Below are 25,754 nucleotides of genomic sequence, written 5' to 3' on the forward strand. Positions count from 1 at the left end.
ATGGGGAATCAAATTTTTACATAGAAATAAATATGAAAAATCTTTGAAAATCTTCTTCTCAAGAACCACTGTGCCAGAAAAGCTGAAACTTATGTGGAAGCATCCTGGGGTAGTGTAGCTTTTTAATTGTAAAAATCATTACCCCTGGGGGAAGGGCGGGGCCACAATGGGGAATCAAAGTTTTACATAAAAACATATAGGAAAAATCTTTGAAAATCTTGTACAAGTAGGCAAGTAAAAATAAACTCATGTGGAAGATATAAAAGTGTAGATTCTAAAATTTTCAAAAAGGCAAATGGGGAATCAAACTTTTACATAGAAATATATAGGAAATATCTTTGAAAATCTTCTTCTCAAGAACCACTGGGCCAGAAAAGTATATAATGTGCACATGGCATGGGGTAGTGTAGATTTCAAAATGTCTAAATTATGATAGTGGTGTAATGTATATATATATAGTCATTTTCAGTTAATGGTGAGGTTTGTACAAAAAAAATAAATGAAACTGCAATCACCATAACAAAACGGCAAAAAAAAAGATTCAAAAAGTTTAACAATTTATTTCAAACAACACGTACAGACATAAATAAAATTAAATTTAACAATTCACTATTTATTTCATTTTGGTGAGAGTCCTTTGTTTTTCAGCATGCTCCACTATTTTCTCATCCACTTTGAGTCCCTTCCGTTTCCGGACCTGGTTCATATAATGTCTGGCTCTGTTGTCAGAGTCCGCCTTTTCTCCAAAATGAGCGTATTCCTCCTCTGTAGTGGGCACCCAGAAAGGGTCAACATCCAACACCTGTCAAAAATAACAAAATAAATGAATGAATGGCAATTGATAGCTTTGAATACCGGAGTGAAAAACTGTGAAAACTAATCAAAGAAAATCAGTATTATTTGTGAATCACTCGATCAAGTTTAATGGTAAAGAAAATTCAGGAAGTATGTGTACATATATGTTTATAAACAATCAATATTTATTTACTAATTACTGTAAAATTTTCGTGGGGTGGAATTTTTTAGGTTTGAGGAAAAAATATTGGTTTGTGGGGATTTGAATTCATGTTTTGAAAATGTTTGGTAGTAATGCATATGGAATTTTACATTTCGTGGTGGTCATATATTCGTGCGTCTCTCCATACCTCGAAAACAACGAAAACTAAACCCCCATGAAAATTAGTGATTTCACAGTATTTATTCCGTGTAACTGAATAGCAGTTTTACTAAGCAATACTTGAATCATTCAACAGTTACACAGGTTCTCGTTGACACCACTTATAAAAATTGATTTCTAAAGGACTGTGTTCATCAACTTAATAAAAGCTACTATTCAAATTATTAATTCATACATTTTCTTTCTAGACACTGATATACTACCCATGGTAAATAGCGAAAAAAAGTTGTCGCAAATAAAAGTTGGTTTACAGTACTCACCTCCCAATGGCTGAACACCAGTTGAGGACTGGCCAAACCACTTGTCTTCTTCCTCATTAATTAACTCCTTTAATACATTACATCCCTAGCCTGTGTAATACTGACCTCCCAGTGGCTGAAAACCAGTTGAGGACTGGCCAAGCCACTCGTCTTCTTCCTCACGTCCTCAGCAAATCCAAAACTCTCTACCACGGGCAGCACGGCCTTAATGTTAAAGTTCTGAGAGCCCTCCATCATTGTGTCCTCAATAACTCGACCAAACCGCTTACCCAGGACACCACAAAGTTTTCCTACCAAAAATAAAGAACATTGAACTACTGAATAAGAACTCAACAACTTAGCCAAATTGCTTAACTTTAACATTATACAAAGTCATGTAATTTCATTCATAAAATTATTCATTACCGAGGTAGCAAACAAAATGCTCTGTAACAAAATTAAAATTTTTCACTGAAAATTCATTGAAAACAACTATAGAGACTGAAATATGAATGATTTATATCCACAATTCTGATCAATACCCCTTGAATATTTTTATAACTTTATGGTCAGATGACATTTCACCTACCTAGGACTTCGGCAGTAGCTTGTATGTTACACTTATACATGGCTACCATCAGTCTCTGAGGTCTGGTCTGGAAAGCTTTACGACAGCCCTCTTTCACACAGTAGATCAGCTGACCTGACATGTGACTGTGTCCCTCCTTCTGTCTCGGCTGAGACGGCTCAATCTCACTGTCAGTAGACTCAGTCTCAGACTCGCTGCCATCCTTGTCTCTGTCAGTTTCACTTTGATTTATTGCGGACACAGATTCAGTCTGACTCACTGAGGTAGGATTATCACAGGAATTAATTTGAGTTACCTCCCTTTTATGAACTTCTTCATCAAGAGAAATTGAGTGACTACTCCTAACATAGTTCCATTCCTCAATAATGAAACACACACCCCTTAAGGGCTCCTCACAAAGGGGCCCAGCAAGGGTGGCGATTTGAAATCCACTGATTATGCTGTTATCATACTGTCTTAGCTTTAGTTCCCACTGCTTCTGTTCAACACAGTTCCACACATTAGCTCTATCATATCCACTCACACGATTGAGTAACACATTTGGTCCATCTCTTTTAGGTCCAAACGACCATATCTGATTTTCTGCATCCCTCCATATTTTTCCAGAAGCCTGGAAAACCTTACTGAGTTGAGATTTGAATTCTCTGATAGAGTCTATCACAGATTGCTGGACTTCCAGTCCCTCCCTCCCCTTACCGTGAGCCTTGGAGATCTGACACATTGTCTTTATCAGATTCTGGTTCTCCTCCAGTAGCCGTGTGACGTCCTCCGGAAGAGGCACCGCCCTGATCCTGAGGGTACACCTCCCATTGATCGTGCTGACCTCCACTAACCCTGGCTCAATGATTTCATCATCTTCAGTATCTTTCTTGATGACCTGACGTTGGTCTGAGATGGCTTCGTTCACCATGTCTGTTTTGGGTGGAGGGACAATTGTTTCTCTGAATGGGACAATTGGTGAAGACACATTGATGTCTATCTTGGCATACCTAAAACAAAGAGGCACAACTGTATAGTCTGTCAATTCAAAGTTTTCATCAAATGATTACATCAGAAGTATCAAGCTGGAATACACATATGATCTTCTCATTTATGAAACAACATATTCAAAATTTTAAGTATTGTTTACAGACCAACAGACATTAAGACACTGAAGGATACCTCCCAAACACACTTATCTTACCTTTCTCTGAGGTCATCCACACATCTCTGTAGATGAACCTCTCCTGCTGTAATGATCACGTGTTCACCCGTCTCCTGAACCAGAACCTGAACACATGGGTCAGCCTGGTTCAACAATCTCAGACCCTCCACCAACTTCTGCATGTTGCTTGGAATTAAAACAAGTGATTAATTGCCACAAAAGGTCATTTGAGTCACTTTGACCCTGTTGTTCTTCAGAAAAAGATTTTATCTCTCTCTGTATACAAAGTCTTTAACTCATTATTGTGGAACCATTTCAGTCATGAGATGAACAATTTTGGGCCTACACATCATGAGAGTGCAGTGACAAAAATACTTACTTTAGCTTGCTGTTCTGGATATAATGATCTTTTTCCTTCTACACATGTACTATATGTATACATAAGTTAAATTTGATTTCACATAATAGCAAAATGGGCCATATTTTTGGGGAAGGGTGGGGTGGAGGGATCAATTCTGGAAACTCTTGATCAGAAATGCCCATCTTACCCTTTGCCCCAGGAACGCTTACAAGAAGTCTCTGAGAAGACTGTAGCTCTACTGCCTTGTATGTGAAACATTAAAGGAGAAAAGGAACACTGGAGATTGAAACCATGTGAAATAGCAATGAATGGAAAAATGATTCCTTGTCAATTTTCTCTTTGTGACAAAATTTACTGCAATCAGTCTTAAACTTATGAGTCATCTCTGACCGAAAGAGCTAAATACTCCATTGGTCTCTTTCATATATGTTTGATTAATTCACATAAAGGCCTCAACCATGGAGAATTCTATCTACTCTGATACAAGTACTTTGAAAATAAACATCATTATGGTGTATTTCTTGATGTTAAGGTCCAAACACACCTAAAAAATACTGTCAATTTGCCGGCATAATTCAAAATGATTTCCCTTTGGAAAAATAGATATACATGTACACAATAAATTTAAAGCCTTATACCTAGCTCTTTCAACTAATTATCACTGATTAAAGTACATTAATTTAATATTAATGATAATGTCACCACATTACGTCTTAAAACCTTTCTTTTGCATTTTCAAAGAGAAATATTGAATTTTGATGTATGAGAAAATGTAGGTGAAAAATGAGAAACTCTTTCTGCAGAAATCATTGTTCTTATGCCTGTGTAGAAATTCATGTATGGAACGGCAGGAATTATAAACATCAGAAAAGAAAATAACACAGGTGAAATATCAAATTTTATAGTTTTATAGAAATGTTGGGGGGATCAGAAACTCTTTTTGTAGATATCATTGTTCTCATACAAATAATAAAAATTTAGGTATTTAAATCCCCCTCTAACCAGGTAGTATAAACACCTGACAGGTAGATAATAGGTGTGTCACATGATCAGAGTACATAGGGATAGACTGCAGTTTGGGATCAATCAGGGACAGCGGCCATTTTTGAAGTCAGGTAAGAAACATAGGAGGTAAATTTAGTATTTTAAAATATTTTTTTTTTTAAAAATAGGAAAATCATTCTTTAGGGTTTAACCCTGAATGAGAATTCAATACCATTGTTGACATATACGGGGTCATGTTTGTGCATTAGACTGTGAATAAAAGTCTAGATAAGTGGGATTGTCGACATTACGTAGGACAAAATATCTGAGATTTTACAAGTCATTATTAATAAGAAAATACTGTTGAGAAGGTTAACATTAGCCAGGTTGTCAAAGTCTACCTAAATTTAACAAATTTTCTAGCTTCTATAGAAAGATTCAATGAAAGATATGACTTGTCTATTTCTATCAGCAAATTAATAATCTTCCTTTTATTTTTTTAAATATAAAAATAGCCATGAGAAGGAATTTTTACTTTTTATGCTTCAGAAAAATTTTAAAGATGGACCCTAATACCAGTGCCCAGGATGTGATGCGATGTGACCTGTGTGAGACCGCTGTGGTACAGATGCACTGTGATACATGCCTTGTCAACCTGTGTAAGGCCTGTGTGGGAGAACATGCTTCAGCTAATCTCTCAAAACCTCATAAAATTGTGGACTTCAAGGATAGAAAATCTACCCCACTCTACCCTGGGTGTAAAACTCATGTCAAAGAAAGATGTGAAATGTACTGTAAACAATGTGACATTCCTGTCTGCATTAGTTGTATTGCATCTAAGACACATTTAGGTCATGAATTATATAAACTCTTGGACTTTCTCAATGGCAAAAAAGAATTGCTTAAACAAGAACAAAATGAATTAAATGATACAATTTATCCAACCTACCAGGACATTGCCTCTGATGTACAAAACAGAATGAGTCAGTTAGAAAAGGAATATGGAGATCTCTCAACAGCCATAACAAAACATGGAGAGGACTGGCACAGAGAAATTGACAAACTTGTCAAGAAACTTAAAGCTGAAGTTGATGAGATGAAAAACACACAGATACAAACTCTACAGAAACATCTGGATGAAATAAACAAGACAATATCTGACATTAAGGTTGAAATCAATTCAATGGAAACTGCAATAGACACCAATGACTTGTCAAAACTGTTTAGTGTCACATCCAATGTACACACATACAAAAACCCTCCAAACAAATTAGTACCATTTTTACCCAAATTCGTTTCAGAAAAATACAAAAAGAAGAACTTAATAAGCTGTTTGGAGCCTTAAAATCAAGTTCTTTGACTTCAGATAAACATGGCTACAGCATGAAGACAACACAGAAATCACCAGAAGCTGGATCCTCTCCTCCAGTCAAACAGCTGCTTGATGAACCAGAGACTGTCACCATCATAGACACTGGGTTTAAATATAATCTTATTAGTGTGGCCTGTCTGAGTGATGAAGAAATCTGGACAAGTGGAGGCAAAACCATGAAACTCTACAGCATCAATCAGGGATCACTACTCAAAGTCAATCAAGTCAACCAAGTCAGGGAACTGGCCATCTGAACATAGCAGTGACAAAAAGTGGAGATCTAGTTTATACTGATTACAATGATAAAACTGTGATCATTGTGAAGATTGTGAAGAATGAGAAGATAGAGGAGGTGATCAGACTACAGAACTGGAATCCTAAAGGTGTCTGTAGTACCTCCTCTGGTGACCTCCTGGTTATCATGGAAAGTAATGATAAAAATCAAACAAAAGTTGTCCGTTACTCATCCATATACATAGAGAAACAAACCATTCAGTTTGATGATAAAGGTAAACCTCTCTATTCACCTGGTTATTATTATAGAGACATAACTGAGAACAAGAACTTGGATATCTGTGTGTCTGACTGGGGAGCTAAAGCAGTAGTGGTGGTCAATCAGGCAGGGAAACTGAGATTCAGGTACACTGGACATACTCCTGCTCCAAAGAACAAACCATTCGATCCACGAGGAATCACCACAGACAGTCAGAGTCACATCCTTATAGCTGATTATAACAATGACTGTGTCCACATTATAGACCAGGATGGACAGTTCCTCCGTTACATAGAATGTGGACTGAGTTTTCCCTGGGGAGTGTGTACTGATACAAAGGACAATCTATTTACTGCACAATTAATGAACAAACAAGTTAAGAAAATCAAATATTTGCAGTGAAATACATCACTGTGAGTGTGTTATATTCTATATGAGAGAGGGTGCTGTAGATGCATTATTTCTTAAAAATAAATCACCAATGAAAATGTAAACAGTTGAAACGTTCTATTTTGACCCAAATTCGCAAAAGCAAAAATTTAAGACTATGAGATCTTAAGATTATAAATTTGTAATTTACAACTTTTGTCTTACACATGAGTTTCATTATTATCATAATGCACATCAAAAGGGAATTATAAACACTGTAAACATATAAGCAAAGAAAAATTCAACAAGCATGGGAACAATGTATATTTTTAAACTGATATTAGACATTATAACGGTTTCTTCATGCTCACTGAAGAGAAAAGCCAACTTTTGTCACAAACATTTCTGTAAAGTTGCAGTATTATTATAAACATTTTCAAAACAAAAATGTGATCTTTTTCTACAGACCAAGAAATATTGAGGCTCTAGTATTTACCAAAGTAAATTACATGATCTTTTATTTGAAGTTAAATCTTAAGAATATTTTGCTATTTCTAATTTAATTGGCCTGAACATATAAAAGACTATCCTTAGACCTTTAGTCCTAAACATGAGGTACACAATGTTCGAACTTTAGAAGAAGCTAAGACCAGAGTCATGCCTCCCATGTAAAATATTACCCCCATTCTGACCCATCTTACCCCTGAGGGCCATGATTTGCAGATTCACTTTTTTCACACTCAAATGGTCTCTATGAGAGATACTTACGAGTGTGACTTGGCTCAATGGCCACTCTGACAATAGGAGCAGCATCAAAGTAGAGATCACAGAAAGCTGGGCACATCAGGGTACTGGACACAGTGGCTGATTTCAGGATGTGGTCCTCCAAACCTCCAATTCCTGGATAAATTAAAGAGCAGAAAAAACTTGATTATTCCTTATTTTGTTTAATTCATATGTAACAACTTTCCCACAATTGAATTTGTGTTTTAAACCAGAGGTCACGATTTTCATTCAAACTTTTGAAAGATTCATCATTGACCATCATAACTATACATATGGATTGGTTACCTAATACCATCAACAAAGAAGGGGAGGAAAGAAATTCATTTTAACTAATCAGTAAAAATCAGCATTACATGTAATCAATAGTGACTCCACCCAATAGGAACCCCTGACCCTGGGGCATAATACTATTTTGTAAAAGGCACCCTTGCTAATCATAAATGTTTGTTCAATACCAAGGAGCAGATTTCAAAGCATAAATCCATTTTCAGTATGTAATCATTAGAGCCCCACTCCTCTAGGGTTCACGTGAGCCTGGGGCCATAAAATTCATAATTTTGGAAAAGGCTTCTTTGCTCATCATACATGTGTAGCTATGTATGTAGTTAGTTTGTTTAAGACCCAAGAGCAGAGAAGAAGATTTTCAATTGAAAGAATTAATGCATTTTTTCACTACATAATTTATAGCCCCAACCTAGCACCAGAAACCAGACTTTTGGGTCATGCATTTCACAATTTTTGTAAAGGATTGAATGCTTATTACAATCATGTCAACAGTTTGATTATTACAATTATGTCAACAGTTTGACTGTTTGATGTCCAGGAGTAAAGAAGATTTTTAAAGATTGCATTAGTTTTAATGGCTTTCGCTCCATCCCTCGGGACCCAAGGGGACAGGGACTATGGAATTCAAAATCTTTGTTCCCCTTTAGCCATAGATGATTAGTGCCAGAATTGGTTGATATTGGTTCAGTGGTTCCAGAGAAGAATCTAAAAATGTTCAAACATTTACGACCAACGAAGGATGAAGCCATACACTGAACAAAGATATAACAGATAGAAATAGGTCAACTGAATCATAAAAAAACTAAAAAAAAGTTCTCAAATTTTGTTAAGAAATACAAAATCTTTTTTTTTAAAGCCGCTTAGTCCGATTCTAATCGCGAAAAAAATATGTTCTTTTTCTTCTTGAAAAATAACTGTCCATAAATTGTATCAACTTTTGTAAAATTATATCCTCCAAAAGATACCAAAATTCAAAAGTTAGAAAAAAATAGTTTTTGTTGGGTCACACAAAAAATAATCCTATGACGATATTGCTTTGCAATGGCATGAAATTGCCTTTGAAAAATTAAATTTATCGCTTATATATCTAATTATGAAGACCAAACCTGAGCAATTTTCTTCAGAACAAAGTACCTGTACATGAACAATATTTTAGACTTCGTCACTGTACTTCATCTAAAAAAGAAATCTTTAAAATATCTGATTTTCCTTTATTCTTTTAAATGTGCATATTAATATAAGAATTACTGTGGATTACATTCAATTAATTTCTTTAATTTAAAAAAAAAGATATATTATGACTTGGGCTTCGACTAATGAAAAAAAAGAATACTCGGGTTTGTTTTTCATAGTTAGATATAAACGAATAAAATTATTTTTTTCAAAGGTGACTTCACGACATTGAGAATGTCAAGATCTCAACTTCTGTTTGTCAATAAGATTTTTGATCCGTTTTCCTTTTTATGATTGTTATAATTAACTATAAAACAATCTTATAATTTATTTTCATATATTTTCTATGTAATGACGTACTTTTATTGTGTATGTAAATAAGATCTAAAATTAGGAAAATGCAACATTATACAAATTCACCTAATATTTTCATAATTTAAAGTTTTTTTTAATGGAAATACATTTGTTTTGTATTTTGTTTGGTACAAGCTCAGTATGTTCCCTGCTGGAATGTGGTCCATCCCTTCCAAATCCCTCTCCATGAATTCGAACAATTGATAGTGACACAGGTCACAGGATCATCATGTGACAACTCCTGAATGCTATTCACTTCTTTTATTTTCTCACCACTATGTATCTGTAATATGAAAAAAGTTTTGGTAAAAATAGCATACATGCATAGCAATGTCATATTAATTTATGCTACTAAAAAATCATTCTCTGCCAATATAAAGCAAAATAAATGGTTCACCGTGATAAATATTTAAAGTATTTAAAGTATAAAGTAGTGAATTAAAGTAGCTCGCAAAACTCATTAATATTGCTCTCAGATGAATAAAAGTTGGTTTACCGTAATCCTCAGTGGGTCTACATTGTACCTTTTTAGCTATCAGGGCTGGATCATGTTTGGACCCCAGTACATACAGCTTCTGTCCCTTTCTGATGGTGCCACTAAATACCCGCGCAAACGCAACAAACACAAAGCCTGTCTCCTTCTCTTTACTCTCTGGGTCATCCTCAGGAAGGGGGTTAAGGGCTGTAAAATGTTATTGTAATATTGAAAAAATGTACATTCTGACCTGACAGTCAAATCAAATAAGTCGTATTTGTACATTACTTATTGTTCATTTTAATAAAATGAAAACTGTAAATTATAAATGAACCAGACACACTAGAACTTTTAGATTATTAATGTCTCAAATTCTTGTACAACCTTCAGTAGTCTCCCCTTCCTGAGATACTGTCTCAGTTGTCTGCCCTTGACTCCTAGCTGCTGCCCTTTCTGCCTTTTTCTTTGAGTTTTCTTCCTCAGCTTCTGTTTAAGGTTTGCCCAAATGCACAGAAAATGTAAAATCCTACACCCTTTTTTAATATGCAGCAAATTATTCAGTACAGTCAAATATCATACATTATTTGTACAGAAAAATTTCCCAGTTCTTGCAAGTAACATCAATCAATATCCTGGGGGAAAATAATGTATACTATAAATTAGTATTGACTATAATCATTCTAGCTTAGCTATAAATATCTACCTTTGTTTTGGGGAAGCATTTTCTTGTCATTTTGCAACATTATGGAAAGGTACAATCACAGGAGATTCTTCTGATGCAGAGCAGTTTATGAAAGCTGTGAAAAAAGTAAAAATTAACTTGCGCCCTGTTACTTACAATAAACACATTATTGTCACTTGTCAACACATTCATTTGGTGAAAATATTTAAAATGCACCTATTATTGCCTTACTTATAGACACATTATTTTTTTCGTGGGGTAAATATGATGAATTTATAGTCAAATACTGTTAAACATCTGAAGCACTTATTTAATACCCTGAGTCAAACTTCCTCACCAGCTGGAGAAACGATTGCTTTTTATTCTTTCTTCTAATAGAGAAAGTGGTGAGTGAAGTTATCGACAATGACTCCTGAAAATTTTCAAATAAATCATTTCTACATTATTTATATAGAGCATTAATTAAAGTAAATGTATAAGATGCTTTAAATGTGTTAAAATATAACTTTTTTATACAATAATATTGATTCAAACACAAATCAAAAGATCCTCATAAGGTTCTTGTGATTAATGTATATTATATCAAACCTGATTGGAAAACATTTACCAGATATTGATAAAATGTATTGATAACCTAGATGCTGACTCACAATTAATCCTAGCATGAAATATTTAAAAAAGTGATACACTTTTAATTCATATTTATCTAAGTTGTGTTATATATTTTAATTATATTCATTGTGTTTTCATGCAGGAAAATTAAACATAGAAATCTACTGCATATTATAAAATGGCATATTTCCATATTAATCAGCAGAGAGGTAGAGATTTAAATGACACCACAATATCTATATTCATCAATCATTTTAACTTTCCACATTCCTTTTCAATACTTTTTCTTCCCTATATTCCTTCTTCACTTGAAGCTTGGCTGAAAATATTCCCTGAATTCTTCGTGAAGTTATACTGAAAAAAAAACATCCCTTTATATCTTTCCAAATGTTACAATTGCGCCAAATAACATCAAAATATATTTTACCAATATGTATTTACATCAGAAAAGCTTTGATTAAAGCAAGATTCTTGCTTTAATATATGATCTTAATTACTGTAAACCAACTTTTATTCACGTGAGAGAAATTTCCACGAAGTTAGCGAGAGCCTTGTCATCTCCAATATACATGTATATCGTGTCAAACAGTTCTTAAAATGTATGTGTCCTATAACATTGATCCAAAAAAGCTTGATCGCGAATATTTATTTTCGCGAACTAGTTTATCCCTGGTAGATCGCGACATAAAGTCGTCAAGGATACAAGTTTTTTTATTCACGTGAGAGAAATTTCCACGAAGTTAGCGAGAGCCTTGTCATCTCCAATATACATGTATATCGTGTCAAACAGTTCTTAAAATGTATGTGTCCTATAACATTGATCCAAAAAAGCTTGATCGCGAATATTTATTTTCGCGAACTAGTTTATCCCTGGTAGATCGCGACATAAAGTCGTCAAGGATACAAGTTGGTTTACAGTATATAGGATCCTGTCTTAATATACATTTCCAAAACCAGAGAAAGATTCATATTGAGACTTTGATATAACACTCATTTAAAAATGACAAAAACAAAATTAAAACAGCTTTTAAAACAATTTATTACAAACAATACAGACATAATCAAAATTCAATTTAACAATTCAGTATTTATTTCATTTTGGTTAGTGTCCTTTGTCTTCAGCATGCTCCACTATTTTCTCGTCCACTTTGAGTCCCTTCCGTTTCTGGACCTGGTTCTTATAATGTCTGGCTCTGTTGTCAGAGTCCGCCTTTTCTCCAAAATGAGTGTATTCCTCCTCTGTAGTGGGCACCCAGAAAGGGTCAACATCCAATACCTGCAAAAAATAACAAAATAAATGAATAAATGGCAATTAATTGATAACTTCGATCACCGGAGTGAAAAAACTGTGAAAATTAATCAAACAAAATCTGTATTATTTGTGAATCACTCAATCAAGTTTAATGATAAGAAATTTCAGGAAGTATGTGTACATATATATGTTTATAAACAATCAATTTTTATTTACTTATTACTGTAAAATTTTCTTGGGGTCAAATTTTTTGGGTTTGAGGACAAAAATATTGGTTTGTGGGGATTTAAATACGTGTTTTGAAAATGTTTGGTAGTAATTCATATGACATTTTACATTTCATGGTGGTCATTAGTCGAAGGGTGTCTTCATACCTCGAAAACAACAAAGACTACCCCCCCCTCCCCCCACGAAAATTAGTGATTTCACAGTATTTACTATGTAGAATGTATTTTTATCAGAGTACTGACCTCCCAATGGCTGAACACCAGTTGAGGACTGGCCAAACCACTTGTCTTCTTCCTCACATCCTCAGCAAATCCAAAACTCTCTACCACGGGCAGCACGGCCTTAATGTTAAAGTTCTGAGAGCCCTCCATCACTGTGTCCTCAACAACTCGACCAAACCACTTACCCAGGACACCACAAAGTTTTTTAATAATAAAAATAAAGAACACGAACTACTGAATAAGAACTCAACAACTTAGCCAAATTGCTTTACTTTAACATTATACAAAGTCATGTAATTTCATTCATAAAATTGTTCATTACCGAGGTAGCAAACAAAATGCTCTGTCACAAAATTAAAAATTTTTAACTTAAAATTCATTAAAAACATTTGAGACTGAAATATGAATGATTTATATTGACATTTCCCCTTGAATATTTTTATAACTTTATGCTCACATTGTACTTCACCTACCTAAGACTTCGGCTGTAGCTTGTATGTTACACTTATACATGGCTACCATCAGTCTCTGAGGTCTGGTCTGGAACGCTTTACGACAGCCCTCCTTCACACAGTAGATCAGCTGACCTGACATGTGACTGTGCCCCTCCTTCTATCTCGGTTGAGATTGCTCAATCTCACTGTCAGTAGACTCGGTCTCAGACTCGCTGCCATCCTTGTCTCTGTCAGTTTCACTTTGTGTTACCTTGGACACAGATTCAGTCTGACTTTCTGAGGTAGGATTATCACAGGAATTAATTTGAGTTAACTCCCTTTTTTGAACTTCTTCATCAAGAGAAATTAAGTGACTACTCCTAACATAGTTCCATTCCTCAATTATGAAACACACACCCCTCAAGGGCTCCCCACACTGAAATCCACTGATTATGCTGTTATCATACTGTACTTATGACTATCACAGATTGCTTGACTTCCAGACCTTCCCTCCCCTTACCATGAGCCTTGGAGATCTGACACATTGTCTTTATCAGATTTTGATTCTCCTCCAGTAGCCCTGTGACATCCTCCGGTAGAGGCACCGCCCTGATTCTGAGGGTACACCTCCCATTGATCGTGCTGACTTCCACTAAGCCTGGCTCAATGATCTCATCGTCTTCTGTATCTTTCTTGATGACCTGACGTTGGTCTGAGATGGCTTCGTTCACCATGTCTGTTTTTGGTGGAGGGACGATTGTTTCTCTGAATGGGACAATTGGTGAAAACACATTAATGTCTATCTTAGCATACCTAAAAGAAAGAGGCGCAACTGTACAGTCCATCAATTCAAAGTTTCCTAAGTGATATTCCACCCTATCCAGACTTTAAAAAATGTTTACAGACAGACAAGCAAACATTAAGACAGATGGACTTCTTGCCAACACAGTTATCTAACCTTTCTCTGAGGTCGTCCACACATCTCTGTAGATGAACCTCTCCTGCTGTGATGATCACGTGTTCACCTGTCTCCTGAACCAGAACCTGAACACACGGATCAGCCTGGTTCAACAATCTCAGACCCTCCACCAATTTCTGCATGTCACACAAGAAATACATGGGTCACAGATGGTCATTTGAATCTCTATACCCTTGCTGTTCTTCAGAAAAAGATGTTATCTCTCTTGGTATGCATGAGACGTGTTTAAACTCATTTTGTGTAACTACTTCAGTTATGAGATGAACAATTTTGAACCTACACATCATGAAGATGTAGTGACATCAAAAGGACAAACATTGGGAGAAAATGGTGTTTAACTTCTATACATGTACATATTTATGTTAAATTTAATTTCATGTGTTGGCACAACCTTAACCTTAAGGACATAAATCAAAAAATAATGTACAATGCCACAGCATGATATGCCTTTCAAACATTACAATTATCATAAACAGTATAGATTTCAAGAAAATCATGTCAACTTTGATTCTAAGATTAATTCCATGGTTTTTCCATACCTTAAAATATTTATCCAACCCTGTGGTATAGATGTTAGTAATAACAAAAAGAGGCCCATGGGCGTTATAGGTCACCTGAGTACATGTATCATGTAACAACTTTCCAACAATTTTAAAATTCGATTCATGTTTTAAACAAGAGGCCATGAAATTCACAACTTTGAAAGAGGTCCCATTGCATATCATAACTGTACAATTAGCATGCTTACTTTCATTACTTAATCAGTTGTGCACCCTATCCCACAGGAATCACTGACCCTGGGACAACATTTTTCAAAATTTTGGAAATTTTATAAAGTTTAATTCATTATGTTGTTCATTTATACCAAAATGCAGATCTCGCATTAAATTACTTTCAGACTATTTACGCTCCCACTCACCCCCACCCCCTCCCAAGTTCTGTACCTCTGTCCCAGGGGTCCGGAAATAGAAGAAGCTTTCTTCATCATAAATATGTACTAAGATCATTGGCATAATACCCAGGAGCAAAGGAAAAAAATTTCAAAGAATTCATGCATTTTCACTATATAAACATGATTAGAGCCCTGCCCTAACACAAGAAGGCCTAACCCAGGGGCCCTGAAATTTACAAATCTCACAGAGGCATCCTTCTCCTCAGAACTATGTACATACATGTAGTTCATTGGTTTAATTCCCAGGCGCAGAAAAGAACATTTTTAAAGAATTTATCCATTTTCACTATATAATCAATAGAGCTCCACCCTAACACCAGAACCCCCAACCCAGGGGCCATGAAATTCACAATTTTGAAAGAGGCAGCTTTATTCAACATAACTATGTACTTGGTAAGTTTTTAATACTCAGGAGCAGAGAAGATTTTTTAAAAAAAATAATTCATTTTCACTATATAATCTTAATAACCCTACCCTTGCACTAGAACCCCTGACCCTGGGGCCATGAAATCCACAATTTTGGAAGAGGCAGCCTTATTCAACATAACTATGCACTTGGTTGGTTTATTTAATGCCCATCAACAGATAAAAAGAATTTCAAAGAATTTATGCATTTTCACTATTTAATCTATATAGCCCCACCATGCCACTAGAACCCCTGACCCTTGGGCCATGAAATTCACAATTTTGGAAGAGGCAGTCTTTTTCAACTAAACTATGCACTTGGTTAGTTTATTTGATGTCCAGAATTTCAAAGAAATAAGGCATTTTCACTATAAAACCCATTTAGCCCCGCCCTACTACTAGAACCCCTGACCCTGGGGCCATGAATTTCACAATTTTGGTAAAGAACACAATGCTGGTTACAATCATATCAACAGTTTGGCTGCTTTATGTCCAGGAGTAAAGAAGACAATTTTTAAAGATTGCACTAATTTTAGTGGTTTTGACCCCATCCCCAGGCCCTAGGGGGGCAGGGACCATGAAATTAACAATTTTTGTTTCCCTTCACCCATAGATGCTATATGCCAAAATTGGTTGAAATTGGTGCAGTGGTTTCAGAGAAGAATCTGAAAATGTTCAAATGTTAACACACGACGCACGACGATGAACGAAAACGGATAGCAATAGGTCACCTGAGTTTACTTAGGTGACCTAAAAATTACATCATTGATAGATTTTTATACTGGTTGTGTTAGCCCTTGTCAAATGCCCATCATACCAGCCAATATCAAATTGGTCTTAACAACTTAATCTATACCAAATTAATTTTGAAAATAAAAGGCTGACCATCAAAAGACAAATGCTAAATACTGACCAACAGTTCTTCAATGCAGATAAAACTGTTTGATCAGAGATGCTTTAAAAGAAACAAGAGGCCCATGGGCCACTGTCGCTCACCTGAGTAGCTTTGACCATGATTGCTCTTTACCATATTTTCCCCTTTTAATATATATTATGACCCAAACCTACCACCATGACCACTTGGGTTATATTTTGGACAATTTAAAATCTACACTACACACTGATGCTTCCACATAAGTTACTGCTTTTCTGGCCCAGTCGTTCCTTTGAAGAAGATTTTAAAAGTATTTTCCTAGTATATATTTCAAATATAAAACTTATGTTTCCTGATGTGGCCTCGCCTTACCCCCGGGGTCATGATCTGAACAATTTAGAATATACACTACCCCAGGATGTTTCTACATAAGTTTCAGCTTTTCTGGCCCAGTACCTCCTGAGAAGAAATTTTTTAAAAAGTTTTTCCAATATAAATCTATGTAAAACTTCTAAAAAAAAAAAAAGCTATTCTTGAGAAAAAGATTTTTCAAAGAATTTTCCTATATATATTTCAATTTTGGCCCTGCCCTACCCCCGGGGGGTCATGATTTGAACAAATTTGAATCTATACTACCTAAGGATGCATCCATATAAATATAGACAGACATGGCTTTGTTATTCTTATTTTTAAAGAATTTTGCTATATATTTTTATGAAAAACTTTGATCGGCCATTGTGGCCCTGCCCTACCCCCAGGGTCAGGATTTGAAAAAAACTTGAATCTACACTACCTGAGGATACTTCCCCATAAGTTTCATCTTTCCTAGCACAGTTGTTCTTGAGAAGAAGATTTTTAAAGCATGCCACCAAATTTTCACTAATTCCCAGTTATCTCCCCTTGAATGACATTTGAACAAACTTTAATCCACTTCACCCAAGGATGCTTTGTACCAAGTTTGGTTAAAATTGGCTCAGTGGTTATTGAGAAGAAGTCGAAAATGTGAAAAGTTTACAGACAGACGGACAGCTCGACAGAAAGACGCCGGACAAAACGTGATCAGAAAAGCTCACTTGAGCCTTCGCCTCAGGTGAGTTAAAAATGGATGCTGGAAATCCTGATCAGAAAAGCTCACCTGAACCTTTAGCTCAGGGAAGCTCACATAAAGTGTCTGATGAGACTAGCTCTACTGGTTTGTACATGAAATGTTAGAGGAGAAGAGGAGCACTTGGAATGTTAACTATGTAAATGCAATAAATAGACTTATGATGCCTGGTCAAGTTTCTATATCTGTCAAAATAAATTGCAATCAGACTAAAGCAGTAGAAGTGATAAAGACCCCAGTGATTTTAGTGATTCAATTGTTCAAATGACCCCATAATTCTTTTTGCAGAATATAATATTCTTTATTATATATTTGTACATACAAGTACATAAGAAATAGAGTTTTATTCTGGCACATCAAACTAAAATGGATATTTTTTTAATTCTTAGTTAGCCCTTACTGACAGACAAAAACCTTAATAAAATCTAATCCTGCATTGCAAAGGGCAAATGCTTTAAAGGTATTTAAAAGCCTCCTAAACCAGGAAGTAAAGACACCTGACAGGAAGATAACACTGGTGTGTCACGTGATCAGAGTACACAAAGATAGACTTACTTGGAGATCGATCAACAGGACAGCCGCCATTACTAAAGTCAGGTAACTTGCATTTCTGATTAATATTTATTTTTTTTAAAGATTAGAAAGTTTTTCTGCAGGGTTTAACCATGAGTAACAAAATTCATTGCCTCATTGTTGACATATATTGGGTAAAGTTTGTGCGCTAGACTTTAGGAATGAATATCAAGATCAGTTGGGTAGTCAACATTACAAAGTATGATGTCTCCAACTTTCTACAAGTAATTCATACAGTAAATACTGTCTGGAATGTCAACATTATCAAGGATGTCAACATCTGGAATTGTACCTGTATTTCTCAAACTTTCTTTCATGCAAAGATCCACTAAAAAATTTGACTTATCTATCTCTGTCAGCAAATCCACTTAAGGTACATTGATACTCTGATAAGAGAGATAACTCTTTATGACACAATTGTCTATTATTCATTTATAAATTTGTCAAGTTTAAGTGCCTTTTTTGTCGAATTTTGCCCCGCAAGCCATGCTATAATTGTTTGTATTTTATCCAGTATATATATATATATTTGCTTCAGAAAATCATAAAAGTTAAAGAAAATTTTCATACGAGTGAGCAGAGGGTTTATGAACCTTAATTCTTTTTTCTTTGTATTTGATTTTTTAAAATATATACATGTATAAATATTCATGAGAAGGAATTTTGTGCTTCAGGAAAAATTAGAGATGGACCCCCATACCAGTGCCCAAGACGTGATGCGATGTGACCTGTGTGAGACCGCTGTGGTACAGATGCACTGTGATACATGTCTTGTCAACCTGTGTAAGGCCTGTGTAGGAGAACACTTTTCTGCTGATCTCTTGAAACCTCATAAAATTGTGGACTTCAAAGACAGAAAATCCACTCCCCTATACCCTAAGTGTAAAACTCATCCCATTGAAAGATGTGAAATGTTCTGCAAACAATGTGACATTCCTGTCTGCAATAACTGCCTTGCATCTAAGAAACATTTAGGTCATGAATTATGTAAACTCTTGGACGTTCTCAGTGGCAAAAAGGAAGTGATTAAACAAGAACAAAATGAATTAAATGATACAATTTATCCAACCTACCAGAACATTGCCTCTAATGTACAAAACAGAATGAGTCAATTAGAAAAGGAATATGGAGATCTCTCGACAGCCATAACAAAACATGGAGAGGACTGGCACAGAGAAATTGACAAACTTGTCCAGAAACTTAAAGCTGAAGTTGTTGAGATGAAAAACACACAGTTACAAACTCTACAGAAACATCTGGATGAAATAAACAAGTCAGTATCTGACATCAAGGAAGAAATTAATTTAATGCAAACTGCAATAGACACCAATGACTTGTCAAAACCATTGAGTGCCATGTTCAATGTACACATATACAGAAATCTTCCAAACAAATTAGTACTATCTTTACCCAAATTCGTTTCAGAAAAAATACAACATGAAGAACTTTATAAACTATTTGGAGCCTTATCATCAAGTTCTTCAACATCAGATAAACATGGCTACAGCATGAAGACAACACAGAAATCACCAGAAGCTGAATCCTCTCCTCCAGTCAAACAGCTGCTTGATCAACCAGAGACTGTCACCACCATAGACACTGGGTATGACTACCTTTACAATGTGGCCTGTCTGAGTGATGAAGAAATCTGGACAAGTGGTGGTGACAGCACCATGAAACTCTACAGCATCAATCAGGAATCACTGTACAAGTCAATCAGAACCAAGTCAGGGAACATGCCATGGGATACAGCAGTGACAAAAAGTGGAGATCTAGTTTATACTGATTACAGTGATAGAACTGTGAACATTGTGAAGAATGAGAAGATAGAGGAGGTGATCAGACTACAGAACTGGAAACCTAAAGGTGTCTGTAGTACCTCCTCTGGTGACCTCCTGGTTATCATGGACAGTGATGATTACACACAAACAAAAGTTGTCCGTTATTCTTGCTCCGCAGAGAAACAAACCATTCAGTTTGATGATAAAGGTAAACATCTCTATTTATCTGGTGGTTATATCACATACTACATAACTGAGAACAGGAACCTGGATATCTGTGTGTCTGACAGGGAAACTAAAGCAGTAGTGGTGGTCAATCAGGCCGGGAAACTGAGATTCAGGTACACTGGACATACTCCTACTCCACAGAACCAACCATATGATCCAAGGGGAATCACCACAGACAGTCAGAGTCACATCCTTACAGCTGATCGTGACAATGAGTGTGTCCACATCATAGACCAGGATGGACAGTTCCTCCGTTACATAGAATGTGGACTGAGTAAACCATGGGGACTGTGTACAGATACGAAAGACAATCTGTTTGTTGCTCAATTGAAAAAACAAAAAGTGAAGAAAATCAAATATTTGCAGTGAAATACATCACATTGCTACAGTAAAACTATGAAACCTTGTAATATTTTTTTTTTCGTCTCAAACATGAAGTTCATTATCATGCATATCTGAAGGAAATTATAAACATTATATATGTAAACATGAAAACAAAAAAAAGCTGCATGCATAAAAACAATGTATATTTTCAAACTGATATAAGATATTAACTCTTTACAACTTACTGAACTATTTTGCAACATGCACTTTATGTTAACATCATAGAAATAGAAATATACCATTTCCCTGCAAGCACCTAATACCGTGGAACACGTTTCTTTAATGTTTAGCGTAAATAATATTTTGATGTTATACTTTAAGACAAAAACATCTTTTCTTATTCCATGAAATTTTTGCAAGCATAAAACAGAAGGAAATTGGCATTAATTTAAATATTAAATGAACTTTTTAAAGTGCGTGAAAATGAGTGATTGCCGGGAAACGGTATATGCGTGATTTTGCGTTAGAAATAGGGAATGGTATATGCGTTAAAATGTGTGACTGCGGGGAAGGGGGTTAAAAAAGTTTATTCAACATTTGTCACAAATTTTTTTGTAACGTTCCATTATTACATGTTTATTTAACATATCCAAAACAATAAAATGTGACCTTTTTTCTACAGACCATAAATCTTGTGGCCCCGCTAACAAGAGGCCCAAGGGCCTTGAATCGCTCTTCTGAAAAATTATATAATCTATCCCAAGACCCAAAGTGCATCAACTGACAAAGTTTGATATTCTTAGCAAGTTAGGGCTGAAGATATTTAATTTAAATGTAACTGTAAAATACTATAAGTAGGTCATGGTGACCTACTATTTGATTGAAATTTTCTGAGGATACAAGATGCATTAATTGACAAATATTGATGATTCTAAGCCAATAAGTACTTGAGATATTCAAAAATGGGTCACAGTGATCTACTTATTGGTCAACATTCTCCAAAAACCCAAGGTGCATCAACTAACAAAGTTTGACAATTCTTAGCCAATAAGTACCCTAGAATACTTTAATATAGCCATAAATGTCACAAGTAGGTCAACATGACCTACTTTTTGATCATCATTCTCTGACAATTTAAGATGCATCAAATGAGAAAGTTTGATGATTCTAAGCCAATAAATACCTGAGATACTTAAATATAGCCATAAAATGTCAAAATTAGGTCACCGTAACCTACTTTTTAGTTGTGAATCACCGAAAACCCAAGATGCATCAACTATCAAAGTTTGATAATTCTACGCCAATAAGTACCTGAAATACCTAAATATAGCCATAAAATGTCAAAAAGTAGGTCAAGTTGACTTATTTTTTGGTTGAAGATCTCTGAAAACCCAAGATGCATCTACTGAGAAAGTTTGGTGATTCTATGCCAATAAGTACCTGAGATACATAAATGTAGCCATAACATGTCAAAAATAGGTCACCGTGACCTACTTTTTGGTCGACATGCTCCGAAAACGCAAGATGCATCGAATTACAAAGTTTGATGATTCTTAGTCAATCAGTATCTGAGATGTACAAAAGTAGGTCACCGTGACCTACTTTTTGACCCTCAATCTCCGAAAACCCAAGATGCATCAACTGACAAAGTTTGATGATTCTAAGCCAATAAGTACCTGAGATATTTAAATATACCCATAAAATGTCGAAAGTACGTCACCGTGACCTACTTTTTGGTCGACATTTTCTGAAGACCAAAGATGCATCAACTGACAAAATTTGATGATCATAGATCTAAAGGTATTTAAAATATGCCTTTCAAACAATTTGAAAATAAATGCCTGCAGAGTTCAAAAAGTAGGTCACAGTGACCTACTTTTAAATAAATTTGTTTTAAGGCCCCAAGATGCATCAACTTACAAGATTTGGTGATTCTTAACCTCTCGGTGTCTGAAATAATGGGATTAAATATTTTAGAAAAGATTAGACATAAAGTTCAAAAAATAGGTCACGGTGACCTACTTTTCAGTTGACATTGTTCAAGGACCCAAGATGCATCAACTGACAAAGTTCTATGATCATAGGCCTTAAAGTATTCAAAATATGCATCCAAATCAATTTAAAAACAAAAGCCCGTAAAATTTTAAAAGTAGGTCACCATGACCTACTTATGTGTTACATGATGTGAAGTCCTGAGATGCATCAACTTATAAGATTTGATGATCCTAGTCTTTATAGTAAGCAAAATATCAATGTTTTTAATAAGTAAATTTTGGTCAAATTTGAAGTGGCCTTGAGACCACGCCCTTCGCCCCAGGGTCATGCCTTGAATAATTTGTAATCTTCAACATATCCAAACCATTACCTGTAAGTTTGGTGAAAATCTGCCTGGTGGTTCTGGAGAAGAAGATTTTTTAGCAACCAGTACTTTTTATTTTATTTTATTGATTGTCTCCCCTTGTTTTAGGGTCCCACCCCTAGTTTCAGTATAAATGGTAGCCCTTGGGCCAAGGATACCCTGTGACAAATTTGAAAATGATTGGCCAAGGGGTTCTTCAGTTATTGCCCATATTCTAAAAAGTTAATGCACACCGCACACCACTAGACGCACACCGCACAAATGGCCATAGCATTAGCCCTTTGAGCCTTTGGCTCAGAAGAGCTAATAACAAAAGTTAATTACTTGTCATGAATACAATACATAATCTTATCTTTGAAATAAAATTTTTTGCATATTTTGCTGTAATTGCTAATTCTATGGGTCTGAACATACATATATATGGACACTGTCTTTAGGCCTCAAGCCTAAAATGCATGAAACATAAAATTAAATTTTGCTACTTAATGAGACTCATGCCTCATGACTATATTCAATGATCTCTATGACAGATAATCACGAGTATGACTTGATTCTATGATCTCTATGACAGATACTCACAAGAATGACTTGGTTCTATGAACTCACGAGAATGACTTGGTTCTATGACATCTCTATGACAGATACTCACAAGTGTGACTTGGTTCTATGGTCTCTATGACAGATACTCACGAGTTTGACTTTGTTCTACGACTTCTATGACAGATACTCACGAGTATGACTATGGTCAATGGTCTCTATGACAGATACTCATGAGTATGACTTGGTTCTATGGTCTCTATGACAGATACTCACGAGAATGACTTGGCTAGTTGGTCTCTATGACAGATATTCACAAGTATGACTTGGTTCTATGATCTCTGACAGATACTCACGAGTATGACTGGGTTCTATGGACTCTATGACAGATACTCACAAATATGACTTGGTTCTTTGATCTCTATGACAGATACTCACGAGTGTGACTTGGCTCTATGATCTCTATGACAGATACTCACAAGTATGACTTGGTTCTATGATCTCTATGACAGATACTCACGAGTATGACTTGGTTCTATGATCTCTATGACAGATACTCACGAGTATGACTTGGTTCTATGATCTCTATGACAGATACTCACGAGTATGACTTGGTTCTATGGCCACCCTGACAATAGGAGCAGCATCAAAGTAGAGATCACAGAAAGCTGGACACATCAGGGTACTGGACACTGTAGCTGATTTCAGGATGTGGTCCTCCAAACCTCCAATTCCTGGAATAAAGTATAGGAAAAACGTATGCCTTATGTATTTTAATTCATCAAAAAAGGTCCTCACTTCTTATTAAAAAATATAATGTCTTTAGTGCATTGAATCAAATCTAAAATTTAGAAAAATGCAAAATAATTAAAAATTCCCCCAATATTTTCATGGTTTACACAGAAATTGACCTACATAGAAATATATTTTTTATTTTGTATGGTACAAACCCAGTATGTTCCCTGCTGGAATGTGGTCTATCCCTTCCAACTCCCTCCCCATGAATACAAACAATTCCTTGATTGTGACACAGGTCACATGATCATCATGTGACAACTCCTGAATGCAAATCACTTCTTTTATTTCCTCAACACTGTGTATCTACGTGTATATCATGAAAAAGAGTGTTGGTAGAATAGTATACATTTATAACATTTAAATAATAAAATTACCTTGATAAGCATTTCAGATGTTCGATGGCTAGGGTCTTAATAACTTGGGCTAATAACTTCATAGATTATGTATATTACATGGACAGTTGTTATGTAATTATGTAGTCGGTCTACCTTTTTAGATATCATGGCTGGATCATGTTTGGGCCCCACTACATACAGCTTTTGTCCCTTTCTGATGGTGCCACTAAACACTAAATGCAAATGCTACAAACACAAAGCCTGTCTCCTTCTCTTTACTCTCTGGGTCAACCTCAGGAAGGGCGCTATGGGCTGTTAAATAGTATTGTAACATTGTACAGTTGTTGACTGGGGTAGAGGGCAACAGGTGATCTAGATCTGTTGGACAGGAGTGCAAGCTGTTGCCCAAGGCTGTAGGCCGCGGGCAGCAGTTTGCACTCCGGTCCAACTGGTCAATTGTTTTTCGAGATTCCTGTAAACAACTGTTTTGTTTTATTCCTTTGCCAAATAAAAAAGATAACCCAATTTAGGGTCATATAACTTCATCGGGCAAAAGTCTTTTTTAAACAGTCTATTTTATCTGTTCCTGGACCAGCAGTTGGGGTCGTACTTGTACATTACTTACTGTTCATTTGATAATACATACACTGTATATTATAAATTAACTGGACCCACTAGAACCTTTCAAATCTATTCATGTCTCAAAATTTTGTACAACCTTTAGTAGTCCCTCCTTCCTGAGTGACTGTCTCAGTTGTCTGCCCTTGATTCTTTGTTGCTGCTCTTTCTGCCATTTTCTCTTTGCTTTTCCTCGTCTTTCTGCAATTTCAGCTTCTGTTAAAGGTCTGTCCAAATGCACAGAAAATGTAAAACCTAAATAGACTCTTTTTAAATATGCAGCAAATTATACAGAACTGTCGAATTCCAAACATGTTTTTGCAAAGAAAAAGTTCCCAGTTCTTGCAAGTAACAACAATAAAAATCGTTGAAAAAATGATATATACTTTAAAGTAGCATTGACAATAATCATTCTCAACTAAAAATATATATACACTGTACCTTTGTTGTTTTGCGGGAGCACTTTCTTGTCGACTGGTATCATCTTGGAGACAAATACAATCACAGGAGATTCTTCAGACGCAGAGTGGTTAATGAAAGCTGTGAAGAAAAGATTTTCTTCAAAAAAAGTAAAAAAAATAAATAAATAACCTGAGCCATGTACTTATATAATACAGAATATTGTCATTTGTCAACATACTCATTTTGTGAAAATA

At 35.5% G+C, this 25,754-nt stretch overlaps 1 protein-coding gene and 1 pseudogene across 1 annotated transcript; both read right to left on the bottom strand.

Moving 5' to 3' along the window:
- Window positions 1-568: 568 nt before the first annotated feature.
- On the bottom strand, window positions 569-10,544 carry LOC134243602 (elongation factor-like GTPase 1; annotated as a pseudogene).
- Window positions 10,545-12,183: 1,639 nt separating this feature from the next.
- LOC134243603 (elongation factor-like GTPase 1) lies at window positions 12,184-25,582 on the bottom strand. Its single transcript, XM_062725853.1, is given in 13 exon segments — window positions 12,184-12,212; window positions 12,215-12,371; window positions 12,818-12,998; window positions 13,266-13,408; window positions 13,698-14,043; window positions 14,189-14,325; window positions 19,972-19,978; window positions 23,946-24,081; window positions 24,298-24,448; window positions 24,731-24,978; window positions 25,199-25,273; window positions 25,276-25,314; window positions 25,540-25,582. Coding segments are annotated over 13 exon segments (1,692 nt in total).
- Between the last annotated feature and the right edge of the window lie 172 nt (window positions 25,583-25,754).

Source organism: Saccostrea cucullata, unplaced genomic scaffold, assembly GCF_032062105.1.
Source record: "Saccostrea cucullata isolate Sc308-1 unplaced genomic scaffold, CSIRO_AGI_Scuc_v1 ctg4201, whole genome shotgun sequence".
Taxonomy (NCBI): Eukaryota; Metazoa; Mollusca; class Bivalvia; order Ostreida; family Ostreidae; genus Saccostrea; species Saccostrea cuccullata.